The sequence below is a fragment of the Petaurus breviceps genome, unplaced genomic scaffold (assembly GCF_028583685.1).
Source record: "Petaurus breviceps papuanus isolate PSGF00001 unplaced genomic scaffold, PetGlider_PUasm1.0 178, whole genome shotgun sequence".
NCBI lineage: Eukaryota > Metazoa > Chordata > Mammalia > Diprotodontia > Petauridae > Petaurus > Petaurus breviceps.
Window position 1 is genome coordinate 12,665,840 of NW_027185777.1, and position 24,224 is coordinate 12,690,063.

Genomic DNA, 24,224 nt, shown 5'->3' on the forward strand with positions numbered 1-24,224 from the left:
AGTTAGGAATATAACATGAAAGAAACGCTTAAGAATATGTATTTTAAGAGGTAAATGTTTTCTAATTAATTATAAAAATAATTTGAAATCAATTTTTTAATAAAAGACATTGAGGACTCAGTTTGCAGATTACAGAGTGAAGGAGTATTCTAAACAGAGTTACATGGAAAATTTGTACTGTGCTCCATTTTTTTTAAACAAGATTTTGGATACATTCCTGAAAAGTTGCATCTAAATGTAATTGTTTTAATTATATTGCATTTTCACATTGCTTGCATTATTATTTTAAAGAAACATAAAGAGACTATCCATTTGTGACATTCATTTATTTGGTCATTATTTGTTGCTTATGAAAACCAATAGCTACAAATGTAGAATGCAGGTTTCGTTTTTCTTTCCCCTATAATAAAGATGTTTAGTGAGTAGAGAGTTGGCCTCAATCAGAGACCTGATCTGGTACTCCCTCTGATCCAGCCTAGCTATATGACAACATAAGTATGAGCCATTTAACCCCTCAATGTCCACAAACAACTCATTAAGTGTATAAGTTACAAACTAGGTATTTATCTTCATAAGTGGATGGAGTTTCCACATTCAGAGTTCCCTACATAGATGAAACCATGAATCTGGAAAAAGAAAGGGGATGGGGAAGGGGAGGGAAGAGTGAAAATAAATGGAAGGAGGAGGGGAAAGGGAAAAGAAAAGGGGGAGGCAGAGGGAGATAGGGAAAGACGAGAGATGATGAATCTAGGTCCATGTTCTACCTTTTCAAAAAATCAGATTATCATATGGTGTAGGTTCAACCAAATGTACTAAGTCATTTTAGTCCCAAAGTTAATCTAGGATTTTTTTTTTAACGTCTTAATCTACTGAAGAACTATCACTAGTTGGTTTTTGGTTTTAACTCTTTGCTGTTTAGCCTTGACATTGTTTGGAAAAGAAAGAAACTCACTTCAAAGATAAAAAAAAGCCAATGGAAATTAATGTGTGTGTGTGTGTATACACACACATATACACACACATGCATACACATTTATATATATGTGTGTGTGTAGAGATATATACACACATGTGTGTTTATATACACACAAATAAATGAAGAAGCAAATCAAATTTGTTTGTTCTTTTTTTCCCCTTAAAATGTCATTTAAAAATTACTACACAGGAGGCAGCTAGGAGGTGCAATGAATAGAGCATCAGGCCTGGAGTCAGGAGGACTTGAGTGCAAATGTGACTTCAGACACTTGATACACTTACCAGCTGTGTGGCCTTGGGCAAGTCACTTAACCCCAATTGCCTTGCCTTCCCCTCTCCAGAAAAAAAAAAAATTACTACATACAAACCTTTTCAACAAAAAAAAAAAATGTCGATTGATTCCTAGTGCCGGATATAGTATGAACAACACAGAACACATTTTTGTTTAATTTTTTGTTGTTTCCTTTTAGATTCTTCTGGTCACACACCCTTTATAGATTTCAGGATAATAAGAATAAACAAATGAACTTACATCACTTGCAAGGGTAGCTGCAAACTGACTTTGCCTAAAAGAAGCACTTTCCAGAGGATTATATTGGTGTTTCTTATCCTTCATTTCATTATCAAATTTTTCTCTGTATTTAACCTGTGATAAAAAAAAAAGAATAAAGCATTTCCCTTCGCCCTTTAAGAGTGCAATAGGTTGGTAAAAAAAATATGGTAATGATACATTTGGATCAATTAAAATAATTTTAGAAATGAATTCCTAAGACTCGAAAGTCTGAGTCTCTAAACACTTCCCCACATCAAGTTGTATCAGATGCAAAGCATCAAATGTCACCTTTAACATCTAAGATGATTGCCTTTAGAGATGTACAGTAGCTTGCATCCTAGGCAGCAGTCAGTTACAAAGCCTGTGTGCATACCCAGGCTGACATTTCCCAGGGAATGTTTGCCTTTCTGCATTACCAATATGATATAATGACATGCATACAATACACATTTTTGTAGGCCCCTAGATGCCACCAGATATACATAGGTCAAGGAAGACAGCCCTGTGTAACTTAAATCATATAAAAACAGTGAAGTACATGGCCATTTCAAAAGGTGGTCATCCACTGTTTCTAATGTCCCTTAACACCTTGACATATGTACTTCTGCCATCAACTGTGGGGTTAAACAAATTAGCTGCAGTTAATAATCCCACATTCAAATTCTCGACAAATTGTTTGCCTGTGGCTTTGGACATTTATTGTTGCAGCTGTACATATAAGGCTGAGGTTTCTACTATTTAACCTATGTTATTTATTTTGGAGCTACTAAGTGGAATTACAAAGAGCCCAAAGGGCAATGGATAGACTTCAGTGGATTGTAACATTACCAGAAGGACTTGGAAACAAGATGTGACATGAAAGATATGACTAGAGATGGGATGCTTATGTAGCAGAAATTAATCAAGATAGATGGATAGCCCCAGTGGCACATGGGAAATGGCTGAGCTGATGAAAACATAAGAGGAGGGCCTCTAAGGACGACCTATGAAAAGTAATGCACAAGAACAGCCCATGCTACTATAGGAAGGAAATGACTGCTTCCCATCACCCTAATGGAGGTTCCAGCTTCTCTATCACTCTGAGCTACTGGATGAGACACACTCACTGGCTGTGGCACCAAAAGCAAGCCACTCTACCTCTCTCTCAGGGTGCCTAGGCCTCTCTGAACACTGTGTTACAGAGAGTCACTGTTCTACTTGGTTGGAGAAAATTTCCATACTAGGAGTTCAGCACCAATGAAATCACAAGTCTGGACCAAAAAAAGAATAATCACAAAGCTGTGATGGCCTGGAACTGGGAAGACCTCAGTCCAAATCTTACCTTACTCACTATATGAGCCTAGACAAGTCACTTAACCTCTGTATGCCTCAGTTTCTCCAGTGGTAACCTATGGATAATAATAGCACCTACTTCCCAAAATTGTGAAATTTAAATGAGATAATATTTGTAAAACACTTAGCACAGTTTCTGGTACATAGCAGCTTCTTAACAAATGCATGTTTCCTTCCTTCCTTCCATCTTATCTGTCCAACAACAATATCATCACATACTTTTCTTCATGTGTTTAATGTATCTGTTCTGTAGCATTTGTTGTTATTTATTTTGGAAAGTCATTTTAGTGTAAATCACTTTCATTCTCACCTAGCACATGCCAAGAAATAGTCCTCCAAACCAGAGATATTGCTAGCAAAATTTCAGGGTGGGCTATGGATAATCTTGGTAGACACATGAATTACAGGCTGCTCAGAAATACTTTTTTTTTCACATCTTATGGATTTTCTATCACATTCCCCACAGCCACTATTCCCTAACATTTTCCATTCTCAAAGCTCCAACCTCATTCCTAAGCCGTATTCTCAAGTGGTTTTGCTGGCCAGTCCACTGATATCTTGGCTACCCAAAGTGAACTGCTTCTATTATATTCCCTCACCCTTCAAAAATCCTCTGGATCATTATCCTGTGCTCCCCTTACCTCTTAAGATTGGGGCATTTGTTCTTGAGCTTTTACCTTGGCCCTTCGAACTTAATGCTCTGCTCTTTGCTTAGGCTCTTCCTCCTTCAATGATTCCATTTCTCTTACATCTTCATTCTCTCATTCTGCTCTGGTTACAAGTATAACTCTAGGGCAACTTTATTCTGAATATCCTTATGTAACATTTCCAACACTTTCCTTCCTTTCAAAATGCAATAAAGTTCTGTGTTTGGTTCTTTTCTTTCCTCTTTCCACATTTCATTCCTTATTAACCACATCCACCCTCACAGCTCTATCCGTCACCACAATGTAGATGAATGAAGGCTACGTTCATTCCCTTTTGTCTTGACTTCTACCCTTAGACAGATGGCTAACAGCCTACTCACCACCCTAGAAAAACCACCAGCATTTCAAAGTCAATATTTCCCAAAGGGAACAAATTAAGTACTCTATTCTTATTTTTTACTCTTATCTGTCTATTAATGGGACCAACATTTTTCCTAAGCTCAAAACCAAGAAGCTATTCTTGATAGACCCCTACCTCTCATATCCTACCCCTCTAATCCAAGGTCCTCCTGGGTCTCCTCCTTTTCTCTATTTAATCTCTCAATGATCTCATCAACTCCCATGGGTTCAACCATCGTTTCTATGGCAACCCAAAACTAAATATACAACCCTCATATCTCTCTTGAGTTTCAATCTTGCTTCCCCTAATTGCCTCCTGGAATCACCCTAAGGAATCTTCAACTCAACGTGTCTAAAACAGAATTAATTTTATTTTCCCTTAAGTCTACCCCTCCTCCAAATGTCCCTGTTTCCATCAAAAGTATCACCATATTTCAGTTCACTCAGATTTATAAAACTTGAGTTATCCCTCAATTTTTTCTCTCTTAGCAATATCAAGTGGTGATATTTTTCCCTTCACAATATCTCGTGTATTGATGCCCTTCTCTCTCTTCCACCACAACCACCCTCATTCATGACCTAATCACCTCTCTCCTAAATTATGTACATTTCTAACTGGTCTCTTTGCCTCACGTCTTTTCCCTCTACAATTCTTCTTCAGTATACTTGCTAAATTGTTTTTAAAGCACAAATCTATGTTTTTCTAATTTTTTTATTGGGGAAGGGGATAGTGGGAAGAAGAAAAAATAATATAATTAAGTAAGAAAATTAAATTACATTTTTGAAAAGAAACTAATCTAATATAAAAGGATAAGGAGGGGTTTTGTTTGTTTTTGTACTTGGATAAAGAGATAGAGAGTAATCTTAATAAAGAACTAGCAACAAGTAGAGAACACCAGATCTAATATCAAATATGTTCATTTAAAAAAACTGAGAAGCAAAACCCAAAAATGACAAGGAATTTTAACCAAATTATCTCAACATCTCTTAGAAATCAAAACATGAAATGTTAAATATTTGATGAATTTTTTTACTTGCCTTTCTGATAATTTTCTCTAAGTAGCAATAGAAGCAACAAAAATTGCTATCTTGGATTTCATTCTTATCTCTAACAAAAAAGAATCAATTGGTGGCATGAAAATGACGAAAACTTTGGGGAAAAAGCAACCATTTATTTGATTTTTGTTTTAATATTTATTAAAAAAGGAATTGAAGCCCAAGATAAGAGAGAAGATATCAAAAAAGCAGCTGGTCTAAGGCATTCAAATACCTCAGCTTGGAAAAACTTCATATGTGACCACAGAATGAATCAAAACTGGTAATCTTTGAAAAGAATGAGACAGATGTCAGAAGCCCAGTAATGGACAATGGTGTCATTTTTTTTTTAATCCAGTATGCCATACCACTTCTCAACCATGACCCTTTATCCATCACTAAGGGACCTGAGATTATTGCTGACTATATAATTAAGATCCTCAACAAAATCTAGAATCATTCAAAAGAGTTTTGTCAAATTCTTCACAGAGGAATAACCAAATTTATAAAACAAAATTCTAATAAGTTTCCAGAAAGATGACCTATGGATCTTCTCCATCACCAATACAAATGGACAATAAGTTGGGTTCTTCAGGAGGAAGAAAGGAGGTTATAGACTGTCTTTAGGAAGTGACAAAATTTAGACTCCAAGAATCTGTGTGAAACAAAGATCTATGTTTTAATATGCAATACTCATCCTGTGGAGAGGCACCATTGTTATAATAGGGAACTCTCCTTGGAGTAAAGAAGATCTGGGTTCAAGTCCTACCTCTTGGCATTCTGGCTCTGTGAATCTGGGGAAGTAACAACCTCTCAGTGCTCTAGGCAACTAAGATGATAAATCGCAGAGGTGTTGACCTACATTTGTAGAGGGAGTTCTGTTAACTGAGAGTTCCCTGTATTGATGAAATCATAGATCTAGTCCATATCGTCTGCCTTCTATTCTACTGGTGCAAGGTAGGATGGTGTAGGCATTTGAACATCTGGCCTCAGAGTCAGGAAAGCCTGGATTCAAGTCCTCTCTCTGACCCATATTGGCTGCATAGTCCTTATTAAGTCACTTGATGTCTTCATGCCCTAGGTTAGACTCTAAAACTAGAAGTTGAAGAGAATATCCCTGCCTATAGAAGTAGAGATAATTCTCTTAGTCAATGAAATCATACGTCTGTTCTTCCTAAGATACATGGATCATGGAACACCATAGTCTCCAAAGAGTTGAAATCGTGACTAACACAGAAGGGCAATGGAGAGGCTCACCATGTTGGGCAGGTATAGAATGCAAGACATTGCAAACAAGGAATAATGACTGACAAAAGGAAATGGGCTCAACATGAGGCAAGGGTGAGAGATAATCGGTGTACAGTATATGTACTACACTGGCATCCTCATGATGTTGAGAGAACTTTACAAAGGCCCCCATCAGAGACTTCCTATAATGAACCAATGGGAAAATAAACAAGAGTCACCCAGGATGGGGAGCAAATAAATGCTATGTGATTGGAATCATTAAAGATTTCAATAAGAGTAAGGATCTACCAGCATACCAGAAACCCCCCCCCCCAAAATCCATTTATTTTAAATGTACTAAGCTATATACAAAGAATCATAGATTTAGAACTGAAAGGGCCCCAAAATTAAGTCCAGCCCCCCTTTTTTTTACAACTGAGGAAACTGAAGTCAAGAAAGGTTTAATGACCTGCCCGAGGTCACACAGGTAATATGCAACTAAGATACAATTTGAAGCCAGAATCTTTGACTACAAAACCAGTGATTTTTCAATTATATGATGCTGTTTATGTTGTCTATCCCAGTAGAATGTAAGGGGTAACAACTTTTTTATTTCTGCCTCTGTAACCCTTAGCATAGAACTATGCTTATCACATAATAGATGATTAATTAATGTTTGTTGATTGACATATAATTGGAACTCAATAGTTAGCCTTAAAATTTGTTTCCTACACTACTACACTGTGAATAAACAAATAGCGTCTATAGGTGGGATTATTTTTTCTGCCTAAATAACTCAGGGAAATATACAGTGTACACTCACTGGTCCTGCTCCTATTTCCACGACAACATTCAGGGCATTAGCCCCTTGTAGAGACAACACAATATTCACAGCACCAATAGTGACTGTGAATATGCCAGTGTAGTTCTGAATCACTAAATACAATAGACTCTCCATATAAAAGACAGAAGCAAAACATTTATCCAGAAACCAGAAAGCTAAATCCTAACACCAGAAAACCAAATTCATCATATTAACAAAGAAATCTATACACAATAACACTTCAGAGAGCAACACCATCCCAAAGCCTTCCCAGAAACACTCAAAAGCCTACCTGTCTCCTTGCCTACATCCTCTCTCTCCCACCGGACTAACTACTCTGACTCCCAACTTCCTCTCCCACTGCTTTACCCTTCATCAAACTCCTCCCACAATAGGCTCCATGTGATTACATTTGGCCTATTAAGGGGCAGGAAAGATCTTCAAATTCCTATTACCATTATACCCCCTTTATAGTTGGTCAAGCATGCCTGAGAATCCTTCTTGCTAGATTAGAGCAGTGCCCCACTTAGCTATTCCCCATATGTTTTGTAAGCCAATGCCTAACGCGAGACACAAAGGACAAAGGGAGATAGAAAGATAGCACCTGTGCAATGCCTCTAAACCAAGTACAATTATTTTGAAAATGGATGCACAAAGTGACTTTCAGTAATATGACTGACTTTTAATCAAATTATAAGTATCACATATTAAGTTTCATATCTAAATCTTAAGTAGAAAGTGACAAACGAAATGACTTCTCTTTAATTATGTTATAAAAATCATGCACAAAGTTATTTATCCAAAGCAATGATTTCTATCCATTGGCTGAATACATTCAGGGTAGTGGAGGCACACCAAATCCACACCTTAAAAGTTTGCTAAAGAATAATTCTACAGAGCCCAAGCAGGTTTTCCCTCCAACTGAATGCTTGAAGAAGTCACTGGAATGGACTTCCTCCTTACTGGAGGAATGCTGTCATGCTTCAGGACAGACCAGGGTCTTAATTTAAAGGTCTGAGGCATGGCTCCTAAATCAAATGGTTCAAAGCCTTCATTACTGAGAGTGCTGGGTTTCACAAACGAATGACATCATCTACTGTTCAGATTTACAAAGGATTTAAGAAGGCACAGTTTTTCAGCAAGGAGGACAGCCCAGAAATCAACCACTGTACTTAGAGTGTTTATCATGCTCATACAAATACACATCAGGATCTGAATGGAAAATCCATAACTGTAACTTGATTGTCAATGAAATGTAAACAAATAACAAAATGAAATAAAATTTATCTACAAAGCCATCACTTCCCAGAAATCTGGGATGTAATTAAAAGATTATAGAAAAAGGTAATCAAAAGAAAATAATAATGATTTGGGGCATTCTGTGAACTTACTATGAAAACTGAAATATTAATTTTAAACAAAATAGCAGTTCTACAGTCATTTCTATAAAAAATAATTAACAGCATATAGATTGTGCCAATTATAAATGAATAGTGCAATTTACAATCAAATTGATTATTATATTTTATAATTAATAAGCCACATTTAATACTGAGTATTGGTAGTGATTTTTAAACAAGTAGTTTTTATAGAAAAAAATTTATAAGCCTCATTTGGTATCAGTACACAAATGAATAATATTATTTCAATGAAATAAGTTACAATCAAACTGATTATTATATTTTATAATTAATAAGCCACATTTAATACTGTGCATTAGTAGTGATTTTAAACAAGTAATTTTTATAGAAAAAAATAATTATAAGTCTCACTTGGTATCAGTACACAAATGAATGAGACTATTTCAATGAAATGAGGACCTGTGACTTGCAGTGTGGGTCACCTCCCGTGGAGCAGAACAATGCCATACACTGCTTTCCTGTCGAATGCAGCCTTCATTTATGTCCTCCCATGAGTCAGCCAAACACAATCCACCTAGCATACTAGGAGGCTTCCTCTAGATTCCAACACTATGTGGCTCCCAGAGTATGAGAACTCAGTGATTGTTGCTGGACAAAGATCACGAAATTTAATGTAAGTCAATCTAAAAATCATGTCACCCTGCTTTCTGCAATTTCTGTAGTGTCACTATAGAAGAGCAAGGGTGCTACACAAAACCAAGGGACGTATTTCATTTTTCTTTATTCTGTGGATTCCCATAGTCAAAGAATTCAAACCCCTCGTGACCAACCTACTGGTGATGGGTAGTATATTTATGAGAGGGCCCATGAAAGACACACTAATGGGATAATAATGTTTCTGTGTGGCACGTGTAAATGCTGAATTAGGCTCATTAGGAGAAGCAGGAAGAAAAATCAAGTCACCTCAAGAAAGGACTCAACTTTCCTGAAAACACTATCATTTCTCTTTTTCTTATCTCTGGAAATAGAAAGGGAAAGTACCCGCCTGGATTGCCTAAAGGCCTGAATAGCACACCATTTGTATAGCATATTACAAGAATTTATCATGTAAAAGTCTAACTTTGTTTGGAATTAAAATAAATCAGGCCCAGACAAACTATGTAATGCAAGGTTAGTCTGTAATTCCCAGAAACAAACCTGAAAGAATACAATTGAAAGCAGGACCCCACAGGTGTTCTTTCCTCAATTTCTCTTGCATAGAAAATTCAGCTTGTCACTGAAGAAGATATCTAAGTGATCTTTAATGATATTTTTGTGCCACTAAGTTGATCTATGTAGAAAAGGAACAAGATTTGCAAGCCCAGACTAAAAAGAAAAGAAACATTCTAGAACAAAGAAATGCTTCTGAGGCATTCCTACCATAGAAAAATGAGAAATGCCAATGCTATACGTGCAATTTGAAATATCCTGATAAATTAATACTGAGGAGAGAGGTTTTTGTTTTGCTTTGTTTCAAAAGAAGCTCACCTTTTCTCTTTTGGCATTATTTCTTAGTTAGAAAAATTGATTTTTATGTTTCTGAGCATTTTTTCTCCCTTTCTCTGCCTTGAAGTGAAGCTTAGTGGGAATTGACATGTTTTACTTACTCTCTCCTAGTGGGAGTTAAGAGATTCAGAAACTCTCTTGTTTGTTCTTCCTAAGAAGGCCTGGTAACTTTTTATTGCCCTGTCCAATCATCCTGAAAGTGCTTTCATAAGTATATGGTGGTAATGGGATATTGTTGAGCTATAAGAAATAATGAGCAGGATGATTTCAGAAAAACCTGGACAGACTTACATGAACTGATACAGAGTGAAGTGAGCAGAACCAGGAGAACATTATACATAGTAACAGCATTATTATATGATGAACAACTGTGAATGACTTAGCTATTCTCTGCTGTGCAATGATCCAAGGATCAATCCCAAAGGACTCATGATGAAAAACTCTATCTTCCGCCAGAGCAAGAACTGAAAGGAGTTTGAAAATAGATCAAATCATACTATTTTCTTCACTTTTTATTTTTTCCTTTCTTTCCATTTTTCTTTTAGTTCGAGTTTTCTTCCACAAAATGACTTAACATGGGCATTTTTACATGATTGCACACACATAACCTATATTAAATTGCTTATTGTCTCACGAAGAGAAAAGAGGGGAAGTAAAGAATAGAATTTGGGACTCAAAATTTAAAAGAATGGTAAAAGTTGTTTTTACATGTAATTGGAGGGGGAGATAAAAAGTTTTTAAAGTGCTTTCACTAAAGATGCAGTCTCCACTTCTATCCCATGTAGTCTACCTCTAGGAATGTATTGTTCCCTCTTATTAGCCTGTTTTCTTTTCTGTGTATATGTCTTATCTGCCAGAAAAAAAGGACGGGAAAAAAAATCATCTTTTTTTTTTAATTTTGCTTGGAGATAAGATGAAGAGATGCCATGCTACAGTTAGGTAGATTCAAAAGTGGTTGGATGTCCAGACCCAAAGATTATGCAATCATTGGTTCTATGATAACTTGAAAGAAGAGCTCTAGGATCTGTGCTTCAATCTGTTCAGTTTAATATTTTTTAATGACCCAGGTAAAGGCAGAAATTATAATCATATTAAAGTTGCAGATGACACAAAACTATGGAAGACAGCTAACATACTGAGTCAGGACTGAAAAAGAATATTAACATATATGTATATGTTTAAAAATTATTACATTTATACATATAAACTTATACATGTAAGTTTTTTTTTAATCAGCTTTCCAAGTGGAGGGAGGTAGAATTAGACAGCACCTAATTGCAAAAAGATCTGGGAGAGTTAATGGATTCCAAGCTGTGTGTGGTCAAGAAGCTAACAAAGCCAATGAGATCATACACTGCATTAAGAAAAGCATCATGTCCAAAATGGTGTCTGAACCCTTATTAGAATATGACATTTAGTCATGGGTAATACATATTAGTAAAAAATCACTGACACGTTGGAGAATGTTTAAAGGAAGACATCCAAGATGACAAAATACCTGGAGGCAACTCCTATCACATGAAGATCATTTTAAGGCAATTTTAAGGCACTGGGGATGCTTAGACAACAGAAGAGAAGATATAGGGGATACCTTATCACAGTCTTAGAATTCTTGAATAACAATCATGTGAAAGAGAGACTAGACTTGTTCAGCACGGCCCCAAAGGGAATCAGGTGAAGTTGAGAAAATTTAGGTTTGAGATCAAGGTAAGACTTCCTAGTAATTGGAGCTATCCAAAAGCAGGTCAAGCTGCATTGATGTAGTAGGTCCTTTTTTACTGGAGGTCTCCAAACATTGGCTGGATGATTACTTTGGGGGTAGAAAGTAGAAGGGATTTTTATTCAGATAAGGGCTAGAGTACATGGTTTCTAAAGTCCCTTCCAACTCTGAATGAAATTCTATGATTCCAAAATGCAAGGTCCATGAGATTTTATCATGGTGGGCACTCATGTTCTTTTTACCAACAGAGGTGACAACCCCACACATACTTTAAAATACAGTATTCATGAGTTGCTGTACTCAAAGAAATTAACCACCTTGTGGCTAACTTTGTGGTGATTAGCCTCCACGAACTTAGTTAAGAAGGGATTTTGACAATAGATCACTAGACTTGTGTTCTGAGACTTTCTAGCCTCCATGAACTTAGTTAAGAAGGAATTTTGACAATAGATCACTAGACTTGTGTTCTGAGACTTTCTAGTTTGGTAAAAACTAACCACAGTCTGCTCTCCATGTACATCACTGACTGCTAAAACAGAAGGATCACTTCCACTTCATAATGAGTATAAGAACTATGGAAGGGAAATCATAGAATATGTAAAAAAAAGAATAAATATAGAAAAGACATTAAAATCATTGAACATATTTGTTCATTTTTTTTTCATTGAGATGAAGGGAATGTGCAACTAGTTTAATCAAGTGAACAAGTGAGAAAAAAAAAGAAAAGATGAGCTAGTACAGCATCATGGGAGTAAATGTCATGACCTCAATAGCCCACCTGCCTATGGTTTCCTTCCTTTACTGTCCCTCAAAGTCAGTCATTGAGTGAGGCAATATTCATCTGGTAGTGAGATTTTTTTATCAGATGAAAGTACCACTGAGGCCTACTGGGTTACAGTTTCTCCAATTAACTGTAAGAAAAACTTATTAGTAAGGATATGTTATCAGCGAATCACTACAGAAGTCCTATTATAGAATATGTACATTCCTTGATGGAAGGAGGAATTGTTTTGGCTTTACTTTTTATCTTCAACACCCAGCACAGTGCCTGGCACAATGTTAGTGCTTAATAAATGTCTGATGATTCTCACTATAGTATGAAGGCGACCAAGGGTTTGTTTGAAGGGTACACCAAAGTACAAGGTTCAAAGACTTCCATTACAGGTCCAGTGGCAGACTATAGGTCGATGATCCAAGGACTAACCTCTCATTCTAGTACCTTTTCTCTATTAAATCACAGACAGCCTTTCAAAATGTGGAACAATTTTACTCCGTTCTCTCTTGTCCTCAACTTCTGATCACTCATTTCTTATTTACTCATAACACTCCTTTCTCTTGTCTTGTCATTGCCTTCTTATAAACCTCCTAATCCCATCTTGCCCCTTTCTTACTGCTCCTTCTTTATCCCCCATTCTTCCAACATTTTTCTCGTATCTCTACATTTGCCCACAAGGGTGACTCTGGCCACATAATTTTTCATCAATGTAGGGGTGAGATGGAATCTGTAATTATAAAATCCTCATTGGAGAATGAGAAAATTACATCAACCACCCTTAATGCTGACCAATAACTCTTCAATGAAGGATGGGATGTATTTATCAGTTCTCAAGAGCTGTAGTACAGTCATCACTTTTCTTGTGGCTCTTCTAGGACATCAGGCTTTCAAGGCTCTCCAGCAATTCAGCTTGTGAAGTGCCTGCTCTGTGTGAGATACTGTGCTAAGTACTGCTCCCTGCAATAACAAATAGTACCTATTCTTTTTTTTTTTTGGAGGGACGATTGGGGTGAAGTGACTTGCCCAAGGTCACACAGCTAGTAAGTGTTAAGTGTATGAGGCAGGATTTGAACTCAGGTTTTCCTGACTCCCGGGCCAGTGCTCTATTCACTGTGCCACCTAGCCACCCCAAATAGTGTCTATTCTTAAAGAGCTTAAAGTGTTTTTTGGGTATTCATGAAAAACAAATATGTAAATACAAAATCATCTGATGATGAAGGTGATAGAACTAAGAAAGAAACAAGGCAGAGAGAGCAAGAGGGAAAGAGACAGAGACAGAAAGAGAGAGACAGAGAGAGGGAAGGAGGGAGAGGGGGACAGAGGTGGGGAAAGAAAAAAGGAGAAGGAGGGAAGAGAAAAGGAGGGGAGACAGAGAGACAGAAACAGACAATGTGCAACCTGGCAGAAATGAAGCAGTTTTGAATCATGTTAGATGAACTTTCAAGTTATATTTTCCTAACTATATTGTCTCATCCTGTTAACCCCAGAAATAAGTGTCTGAGCTCTCAGAACCAAAACATTTAGGCTAAAAAAAATGCTTAAAAATGACTGCTTAATCTATTTCAGTACTTTGTTCTGAGGGATCTCATTTTCCAAATAGGGAAGCAGAGGCCCAAAGAGGTGAAATGCTTTGCCTAAACTCATAAAGCCACATGGGTAGCAAATGGTGGAGAGAGGATTTGAACCCAATTTCTTTGACTCCAAAACTCTTTTTATTGTATCAAACCACCTCTCGATAAGAGGTCAGACAAATATGTTAAGAGTTCTAGTGGAGGAATGAAAAATAAAATAACATTTAATTGGAAAAGCTAGAATTAAGACCATTTGGTTTCTTTTGAATATGTAAAGATTCTTTGCCTGGACTTGTGGTTTATTTCATCAGTGCTGAGAGATTCTAGTAAGGAAGCCCTCTTTACCATAAGAGTTATTCCAACTCATCAGCTAGCCCTCTACCCACCATGCTATGCTGCTCCTTTATATTCAAAGGATGGAAATGAAGACTAATGACTTTAAAATGTGACGGGGAAAATGGATGTTGTATTTTTAAATGTTAACACATCGTTAACAAAATGTTACAATTAATATTGAATTATTGAAATTGCTAAATGTTTTACGATTGTTTCAGAGCAGGAAACTCCTTATTTAATCAGCTGTAAATTCTAGAAATCCTAGAGAACATGATAAAGTATCTATACTGAGAACAGGATTTGAGCCTAGGAAGGAAAAATACTTCATTTTCTGTCTCAATTTTTCTGTCTCAAATTGTACTTTATTGAAACTTTTAAAATACTGAACTTTACCAATTATTGCAATCCTAGCTGATAAACTAGTTTCAGAAATTTTTTCTTTGCACTTTCAGGCAATTAAAGATAGCATCAAAAATGAAATATTTTACTAGGTTACAAGAAATGAGATCTCTGAATAAAGTCATTGTGAGGTCTCCACTGTCATCTTACTTGACTAGAAAGTTTAGAAGCTTCCACGGCATGCTCAAAATCTGGCCTTCCAATCACAGCTGGTTCTTTATTCATTTCTCCTTTTCCTTTCTTGTATTCAGCCTAAAATGAACAAAAGAATTAGGATCATTCCTATTTGCCAATGAAAAATTCTGTTAGTGCTAACCCTTTTTACCAAAAAAGAAAACTCGCAACCTTACACTGAACAATAATTATTAAAATAGGAATGGATTTTTCTTTAGAAACAAAACAACAAACATAAAACAGGATGGCTATTAAAATAGTTACTAAAATTAATTCAATTTTTAAATCACCAAGTTCGGTAATCCTTTTAGCATGTTATGCATCTCATGACTGTGTTTATGAAAGTGGAAAATGATGGTAATTATCAGAATAAATAACCTTTTGTGTTGGCAGAAATCCTATAGGGCTATATCCATTCACAGAAAATGGCTTGGTTGAAGTGGTTAACCAGATGAACTCACTTAAACGATCATTGTTCTCACAGTGGTAAATTTGGAGGAGAGTTTGGTGTGTCTGACGGCAAATGATTTTTTTGTCACTATTTAATCAGTTGTTTATAAAGGTGAAAGCAATTTAGCAAAGAAACACTTCTTTAAAACAGGAGAACTTCAACCAGGACTTGAAGGAGGGGGAAAGTGTTCTGAAAAGTAGAAGAGGAAAGGTAGGGTCAATGCAACTAAAGGTGTAGAATCTATTTCAGGGAAGAATTAGTAGATTCAACCCTGTAGTTTCAGTTTGAGCACCAAGATAAGGAGTGCGGATATGATCTCTACCAACTGTATGCTTGCTTCCCTGATGCTCTAGATAAGGAGAAGCCATGGAAAGTTTTGTATTAAAAACTGATTAATATACATGACCAGAGGGTTAATTATGGACCTAAAACACACTTTGGAAACTGAATAATCCAGGTAAGTAGTCAACACTAAACAGATTAGCCAGCTAATTTCCAAATAGCTATTCTTTATTATTAAAATATCCATAAAACAATTACAAAAATATTACTAAAATAAGAAGACAATTGCTAGGATATAGAGGAGAAGTTATTTCAGCTTTAGAATGACAAATGGTAAATTACATTGCTAACGATCTTGGAGACTTGGGTCGCCATCTTGATGTCTGATCTGTCAATCCCTGCATTGTATTTATGGTTATCCTCTGCATCCTTCCTATAAGAAACCTAATTAAGACAAAATTTCATTAATAAATACATGCATGCATCATCACTGTCATCATAACTAATATTTGTATAGCACTTTAAGGTTTGAAAAAAATGCTTTACTTACAACAACCCCAGGAAATATGGCAAGTAGCATTATGCCATTTTTGCAAATAAGGAAACTGAGGCTATGAAAATTTAAATGACTTGCCAAAAATCACAGTCCTGCTTAGAGCCAGCAGGATTCCAAGTGTGACATTCTCTATAAGTATCCACATAACATTGTGCTAGCAATGAATGCATAAAGATCAATATTTTGCAAAAAGAGTATCCATCTCAGCTCATTTTTGTTTTAGGTTAATTATTTATTGGATTATATCAGTTTGCTCAAAGGGTCTGATCTAAAGGAGTTCAGTCATTTTCTCAAAATGATTTTTGTACTAAGTTTAGAACACTCCTGCATACAGGCACCACAACTAAGGAAATCATTACAAAATCAACTTCAGTAGGCACATACACATACAGGTATGGGTTGCATAAATAAGTGCGTGTGTGTGTGTGTGTGTGTGTGTGTGTGTGTGTGTGTACACATGGGGCAGCTATGTGGCATAATGGATAAAGTATCAAGCCTGGTGTCAGAAAAACCCATCTTCCTGGGTTCAAATCTGGTACTTAGCTGTGTGACCCTGGGCAAATCTCTTAACCCTGTTTGCTTCAGTTTCCTCATCTGTAAAATGATCTGGAGAAGGAAATGGCAAATCACTCTAGTATCTCTGCCAAGAAAACCTCAACTAGGTTCACAGAGAATCAGACATGATTTTAAAACAACAACAAGAAATGAAGTTTAAAAGTTTGAAATGTAGGGACGGCTAGGTGGTGCAGTGAAGAGAGGACCAGCCCTGGAGTCAGGAGGACCTGAGTTCAAATCTGGCCTCAGACACTTAACACAAAACAAGCCATGTAACCCTGGGCAAGTCACTTACCCCCAATTGCCCTACCTTCCCCCCTTCAAAAAGCAATAAAAAATAAATAAATAAAGATTGAAATATAGTCCTAGCCACAGAATGTCTCTCCCATGGGAGACTTAGCCTGCACAGTTTCAGAAAGGGTCATCAGAAAGGTTGGCCACCACATGAAGTTCTTTAGCCACAGAAATTCTGTAAGACTGCCCACTAAGAGACAGAGAAGGACGATAATCTACATCAAGGTTGTAACAATAGCATTTATAGAACACTTTTAAGGTTTGAAAAATGCTGTACAATTATTATTTCATTTGATCCTCACACCAACCCAGGTCGATGCTACCACCATCCCCATTACAGAGATGAAGAAATGGAGGATGAGAAAGTGACTTGTCCAGGGTCACAGGGCTAAATGTAAATGTCTAAGGAAGGATTTGAAACCAGGTTTTCCTAACTGCAAGTCTGGCATTCTACCCCCTACATTTTGGAACCCAAATACACCATCTACCCATGTAGCTGGTGAGATAGAAGTGTCTACATCTATGGAATTATAAAAAAAATTTAATATGAAAGTAGTGCAATAAATAACAAACATCAGCTGGTGAATAAAAGGAAAAAAAATCTTTCTCCATCTTTCAAAGCATAGCAGGTGGCACAGAGCAAAAGCATCAAGAAGGATTAATGAGGCCTCAGAGAAGGATGTTAGTTTCACTAATTGACAGAATTACTTCCTAGACAACATCCACGAAACTATTCATCCATCCCCCTTAGCTAACTCATGATTATGTTGTTTAAAAACAAATATATTTCTCTTTTGCCTTTCAAAACCAAAGATGGTATAAGAAATTGAAATGTAATATTCAAATCAATTTTGATTTCACCTCTTCTCTCTCTTCTTTCATTCTCTGCTTTATCTTTTTCTGGCTCCAGGATGAGGAATATATTTGTAGAATACAAAGGGTTCTGTAAAATGTTTTCTTTCTCAAGTTTTGAGATGATTTGAGTAGTACAGGTATGATTTTCTAAAAGATTGATAAAATTCCCCTGTAAATCCACCATGATTAGGGTTTCTCCTCTCTTTGGAAGTTTCTTTACCATGAATTCCATCTTTGAATTAAGGTTTCTATTTCATGTCCTGTTCACTCCTATAAGGACGACTTTTACAATACAAGTTCTTAACCTGGGATCCATGAACCCAGACTCCAGGGGGCCCATAAAGTTGGATGGGGGAAAATTACATCTTCATTTTCACTAATTAAACTTGGCACTTCCTTCAATTATGGAGACAGGCAACAGACATTATTCTGAGAAGGGATCCATGAACTTTGCCAGAATTCCAAAGGTTACATGACACATACAAAGAGATTAAGAACCTACATCTTAAGACTAAATGCATTTTTAAAACAACACACTTAATCACGGATTTGGTTCAAGAATTTCCCTTCAGTACACTTTAAGTGAGTGTGTCATTTCTTTCAATATTCTATTGTGGACACTGAAACATTTACCTGTTCCAGTCTTACACACACAGAATAATTAAATTACTAGATTGGAAAATAAATTTTCTTTTTGTAGTGGAGTTCAAACTTCCAGTCATTTGAAACACAGTTACTTTAGAGTGCCAGAGAGCTAATAGCAGAGATGATGACAAATCAGTCTCAGCCCACAGTGAGTCAAACTTAGGCTGTGTAAGTGATAGATTCTCAGGTGAAAGCTGATTCAAAATTATTACCCACTTCCCAAACTAAATGCTTCCAGATTATTACGTTCCTAGGAAAATTGTAGGTTGGATGAAAGGCCATGTTGTTGGACAAAAAAAAAGTGGGGGAGAGAAAATGGAAACCATTATGTTTTGAAATCTATGCTTTCTATAGGTTTATCTAATGATATGCTGTTTGGTCTAATCACCACAATAAAGAGAGGTGAACACCACAAAGGCAGCAGGGGCATGGATTTTAAACAATGGCCTGCCATCCATGTAAATCACAAATTAAAGGCCAGCACTTGTGGTTCAAAACAGATATTAAGACTGAAGTGAAGGCTACATTTGAACCCAAAGAAAAAAACCACAGGGTCTCGGAGGAAAGAGGTGAAGAAAGTGTAGTTACTATTTCCATGTGTCACTAGCATGGCGAATGAAATAAAGGCCCATCGCTAGTTTCGTTGAAAGCATAGGATAATGACAACTTTTTATTTTTCGCCCCTTTGCAGCGATGTCTGAAGGTAGGACTACAGCAATGTGTTTCTATAAGTGAATTATTTGTCTTCCCACTCTGCCCTCCCTCCCTCGTCACCATAACCCAGAGCACCTATTAATTACATTGGAGAGAAAGTCATCTAACATTTTACAAATGTCTGCAGTAGGTATTTGTTCCATCCTGAGGCCTGTCATACTCCAGTGAGAATAAAAATGTTAGGCAGCACAACAGTAGTTTGTCAGAGGTAAGCCAAAGAAAGAAAAAATATGCTTCCTATTTTCTCAGTCACCTCGATACTGACCCTTCCCACTGGGACAACTGGCTGGCCTCTTTTACACAGATGTGATCTTATCCTGGCTAGTGTAATGCTTTTTATGGCAGTAGGTTTTTAAAGTAATGGGAAGGGAGAAGAGAGAAAGTGAGAGCATTAGAAAAGCTCCCAAAGACCAATAAGTCAGAGTAATATATGCAAGCAAAGGATTCAGTGGTTTGGGGTTTAATTTTCCATAGCTTCATTTAATGATGGTAATCATGTATGGCTGATGTTGACCTGCTGATGGCAAGATAACAGAGGAAGACACGATGACCAGACTTCCTTTGGACAGATGGCAGTCACACTTCTTTTGCCAGAACCTTCCCTTTCTCCCCCTATCTGAAAACAAAGCACCCTCCAGTGGTACAGTGGTAAAGAGAAAACCAGTCTTAAAATATTTGGAAAATTCAAAACAAAGAAAGGAAATGTGTTAAAAGATGATCACTTTTTTAAAAAGGAGAAAATAAATTTGGCCCTCTGCTCTTCAGAATGAATGAGGAATATGTTTGCTCTTTAGTTTCTTCAATATTGAACTAAAGAAGCATCCATCAGTACAGACAGCATACTTTTATTGAGTGGCATTACATATAAAGAAGTCTCCTTGAAAATGATCGATTCAAATGAATTTAGTAAATTAGTAACCATCTTCCAGCTACACTCTATCAAGTTGCTATAATACTTTAATAAAATGGTCAACTAAAGCCAAGAGATTTTCCTGTATGACATTCAAAAGATCTTTTTTCCCCATAAAGAAGAAAAAGGTAACAACAACCACATCACATAATGTATTGTTCTCATCTCTCTCCTCTCCAATCCATCCTCCAAACAGCTGCCAAACTGAAATTTCTCAAGCACAGAAGCCACACCTTTTAAGTGTCACTTTTACACATTCTTCTGTCCAGCATTTAAGCCCGTCATAGTGTGTGACTCCAGTCTGTCTAGACTGTCTCCCATCATATAGTCTACATTTTAACCAAACTGGTTGGCTTTCCTGATTATTACATTATATCACCCACCTTCATATCTTTGAAAGGTCTGAATTCCTCTCCCTCCTCATCTTCCTCACTTGGAATTCCCAGATTCTTTCAAAGCTCATTGCTAACTCTAATTCAAAACCCTTGACAAGCATCCCCCACCAAGTGTTAGCAGTCTCTAGCCCTCCCTGAAATTTACTTTGTGTGAGATCTGGAATTTTTTCTCTTTACAATCATATCCTAAACCTTCTCCCCCAGAAAATAATGTCCTTAAAAGTAGAGATCGTTTTATTTTTGTATTTCTAGTGACTAACATAGTTCCTGGTGCATAGTGAATGAGTGAAAGAAGGGGAAAAGAAAGAGAGGGGAATAGTCATTTATGTTATGCCTATGAGTCAATTACTATGCTAAGAGCTTTTTACAAATATTATCTCATTTGATCCTCACAGAAACCCTTCAAGACTGGTACTAATATTATCTTCATTTTTACAGATGAGGAAACTGAGGCAATAGAGGTTAAATGACTTGCCCAGGTTGTACTCAGTGTCTGTGACTGAATTTTAACTTGGGTGACTTGTCAGGCCCAGTGCTTTGTCCACTGTACCACCAGTATGAATAAACAAAAAAAGCATCAAGTGCTTACTATGTGGCAGGCACTGTGTAAAGGAAGGGTGGGGAACCTGTGACCTTGAGGCCACAAGGGACCCTCTAGATCCTCAACTGCAGCCCTTTCACTGAATCCAAACTTCTCAGAACAATCTTAAGTATAAATCGCCCTAATGTAAAGTAGGCATTAGAGACACAATATAAAAAAGCAAGACAATTCCCACTTTCAAGAAGCTCACATTCTAATACAAGATGATAACACATAAAGGAACGTGGTGGCCAAGGAGGGATATTTTGGTCAAGGAAGCCATAGGAATGGTACTTAGAGTCACAGGAAAATTGATCTTTTCCAGAAATGAGAGTATTGATCTGATTTGTTTCCTCAGAGTTAAAGATGGAAAGGAGCAGGGAGGGATGGCAAAAAGGGCACGTGGCACATCACAAAGGAAGCCTGAGAGCTAAAGCATCATGAATCTAGGTCACAGACATATATGATGAGTAGCCATCAATCAAAAGTTGAGGATCCCAAAGTAGGCCCTCAAGTACATGATTAATAAATGCTTATTGATCCTATACTTAGATAAGCTCCAAATAGATACATAATCTAGATATAAAAGGCCATATTACAAATCAGATGAGTGAGAAAAAGATGACCTTTCAGAGATCTAAATAGGAAAACAGTTCATGACCCAACAAGGGAAAGAGAAGACCACAGATTACAATATGGATAATTTTGATTATATAAAATTTAAAAGATTTTTGCATAAACAAAATCAATGCAGCCATGATTAAAAAGGAAACAATTGCTTGGAATTGGGGGAGGGGAAGTAATTAATCAGAAAAAAATCAGCAAGTTTCTCTAATGAAAAATGAATAAGTGCCATTCCCTACTTGATAGATGATTAATGGATAAGAGCAGAGAGAGTTTTCAAGGGAAGAAAATCAAACTATCAATACTCATATGGAAATGCTCCAAATTACTAATAAGTAGATGAATACAAAGCAATTCATTAGATTGAAAAAATTAAGGGAAAAAAAGGAAAATGACAAATGTTGGAGGGAACTGTGGGAAAAAACAAGTACTCTAGTGCACTGTCATTCTGGAAAGCAAAACATGACTGATTTTTTTTACAGCAATACTGCTACTAGGCATATAACCCTATATATATATATATATATATATATATATATATATATAGAGAGAGAGAGAGAGAGAGAGAGAGAGAGAGAGAGAGAGAGAGAGATCAAAAAGGAGAGAAAAGGATCCGCGTGTACACAAACATTTAGTTAGCAAAGAAATGGAAAGTAAGAGGTTACTGATCATTTGGGGAATAGCTGAACAAATTATGGCATATTAGTCCAACAGAATATTATTATGCTAAAGAAATGATAAAACGGACAACTTAAAAGGAACATGTTAAGTATAAACTAATTCATAGTCAACTGGGAAGAGTTACAATGTGTGCAATAACAACAATGCTATTAAGACATCCAACTTTGAAGGATGTAAGTACTCTGATCAATGTAAGGATCAATCACAATTCCAAAGGGCCCATGTTGAAGAATGCTACCCATCTCCTAACAGAGAGGTAATTAACTGAATATGTGAGCAAAAATCTACATTTTTTGGATATGTACAATGTGGGGATTTATCTTATTTGACTATGAATATTTGTCACAAAGGTTTTATATTTTTTCTTTCTTGACAGGGATGGGAGGGAAAGAAAATAAGTATTTGTTAATTGAAAATATATTATCTCAAATTGAATTAACTTTTAAATTAATAGGTTGTCAAAGGTCGTAAAGTTTAAATTCAATTGGTTGTGAAATTTAAATTAAATAGGTTGTCTCTGCATAAAAATATGAGCATTATGCAAACAAAATACCTTGATTCAATTTTTAAAGAAACAATGGAGTTCCTGGTGTCTCCATTTAGGTCCTGAGAAAAGTAAGACTACAAAAAGCAAGACTTAGTACTTAAGTGTCTTTTCAGATTAAATTCCTGTGATGAACCAGTCATTCTGTGGCATCATATACTTGCTTCACTACAGAGAAACTAATATCATGAAAAATACTTATTTCCATTTTCTTGAAAATACAAAGTTGGTGATTTATTTCTTTTTAAAAAGATACCTTTCTTAGAATAATGCCTTTAATTAAGTATAGTTTGGAGAAGGGAAAAAAGAAGTAAATTCAAGGCAATAATATATTAAAATATATCAATATTGATATATCAACATATCAATAATACATCAATTCTGCTCTTTTTTTTTGAACCTCTGATTTGACTGAAAAGGAAAATTCCTAGATGATGAAAGGCCCTCTACTGACATATGTTAGCAGCTTCTCTGAAGAGTGAGACACACAGTGCTACCTAGAGTAGAAATGTCAAACTCATACGGTGGGCTGCATACAACCCACAACACTTTACAGCTGAACCAGATTAAATTAAATTAAAAATGCAATAAAACATAGATAATACTAATATGTGGCTTTCTAAATCAACATGCATTCACAGGGATCCTTAGGTTAAGTTTAGTGGCTCTTGTTTCTATTTGACCTTGATTCCACTGATTTAGATCACTAAGAAGTTAAATGACTTGCCCAGGGTCACACAGCCAATATCTACCAGAAGTGCATGACACTTGAAGCCAGGTTTTCCTGGCTTCAAATCTGTCTCTCTACCTTTTTCTGCCTCTTACTACATTTTAAATAGAAAACACCACCTCAATAAAAGGGACTACAGAATAAGGCACATAGCAGAAACACCTGAATTTTAAAACTACAGCTCTTTCCAAAGTAATAGAATTTAAATTCATTTTTTTAAGGTTCAGGAATGTGGGGATTATACATGTTCTCCAAAGTTGGCATTTTTCCAGTCTTGGAATATGGCAAAATAAATTGAAATGTGAGGTGAGCTCTAGACTTCAACTGATAATATACTTCCCAAGAAGCACTTATAAGCCACAGTGTAATGAATTACATTGGTTACTCAAGTAGAGCTTTATATGTCCTTCAGCAATCCATTATTGACTTAGCTGTAAAGTTGAGCACTTACTTGAGGGGGGGGAAATCTTTAAAATGTTATATTGTTTTATTACCTTTAAGAAAGCTCATTTGTCATTCTGAAAAACAGCACTAAC

The 24,224-nt window shown here is 36.3% G+C and overlaps 1 protein-coding gene across 3 annotated transcripts in view; it reads right to left on the reverse strand.

The window, feature by feature from the left end:
* NEBL (nebulette) overlaps nucleotides 1-24,224 on the reverse strand; it is a 535,063-nt gene that overhangs the window by 91,400 nt on the left and 419,439 nt on the right. Inside the window, exons 12-14 of one of the 3 annotated variants that reach the window (XM_069086284.1) lie at nucleotides 15,948-16,049; nucleotides 14,849-14,950; nucleotides 1,508-1,621 (exon numbers count right to left, since the gene is read on the reverse strand). The exons of the other annotated variants lie outside the window; for them this stretch is intronic. Coding sequence (XP_068942385.1) covers nucleotides 1,508-1,621; nucleotides 14,849-14,950; nucleotides 15,948-16,049 — 318 coding nt within the window. The remainder of the gene's footprint in view (nucleotides 1-1,507; nucleotides 1,622-14,848; nucleotides 14,951-15,947; nucleotides 16,050-24,224) is intronic. 3 annotated transcript variants of the gene reach the window in all.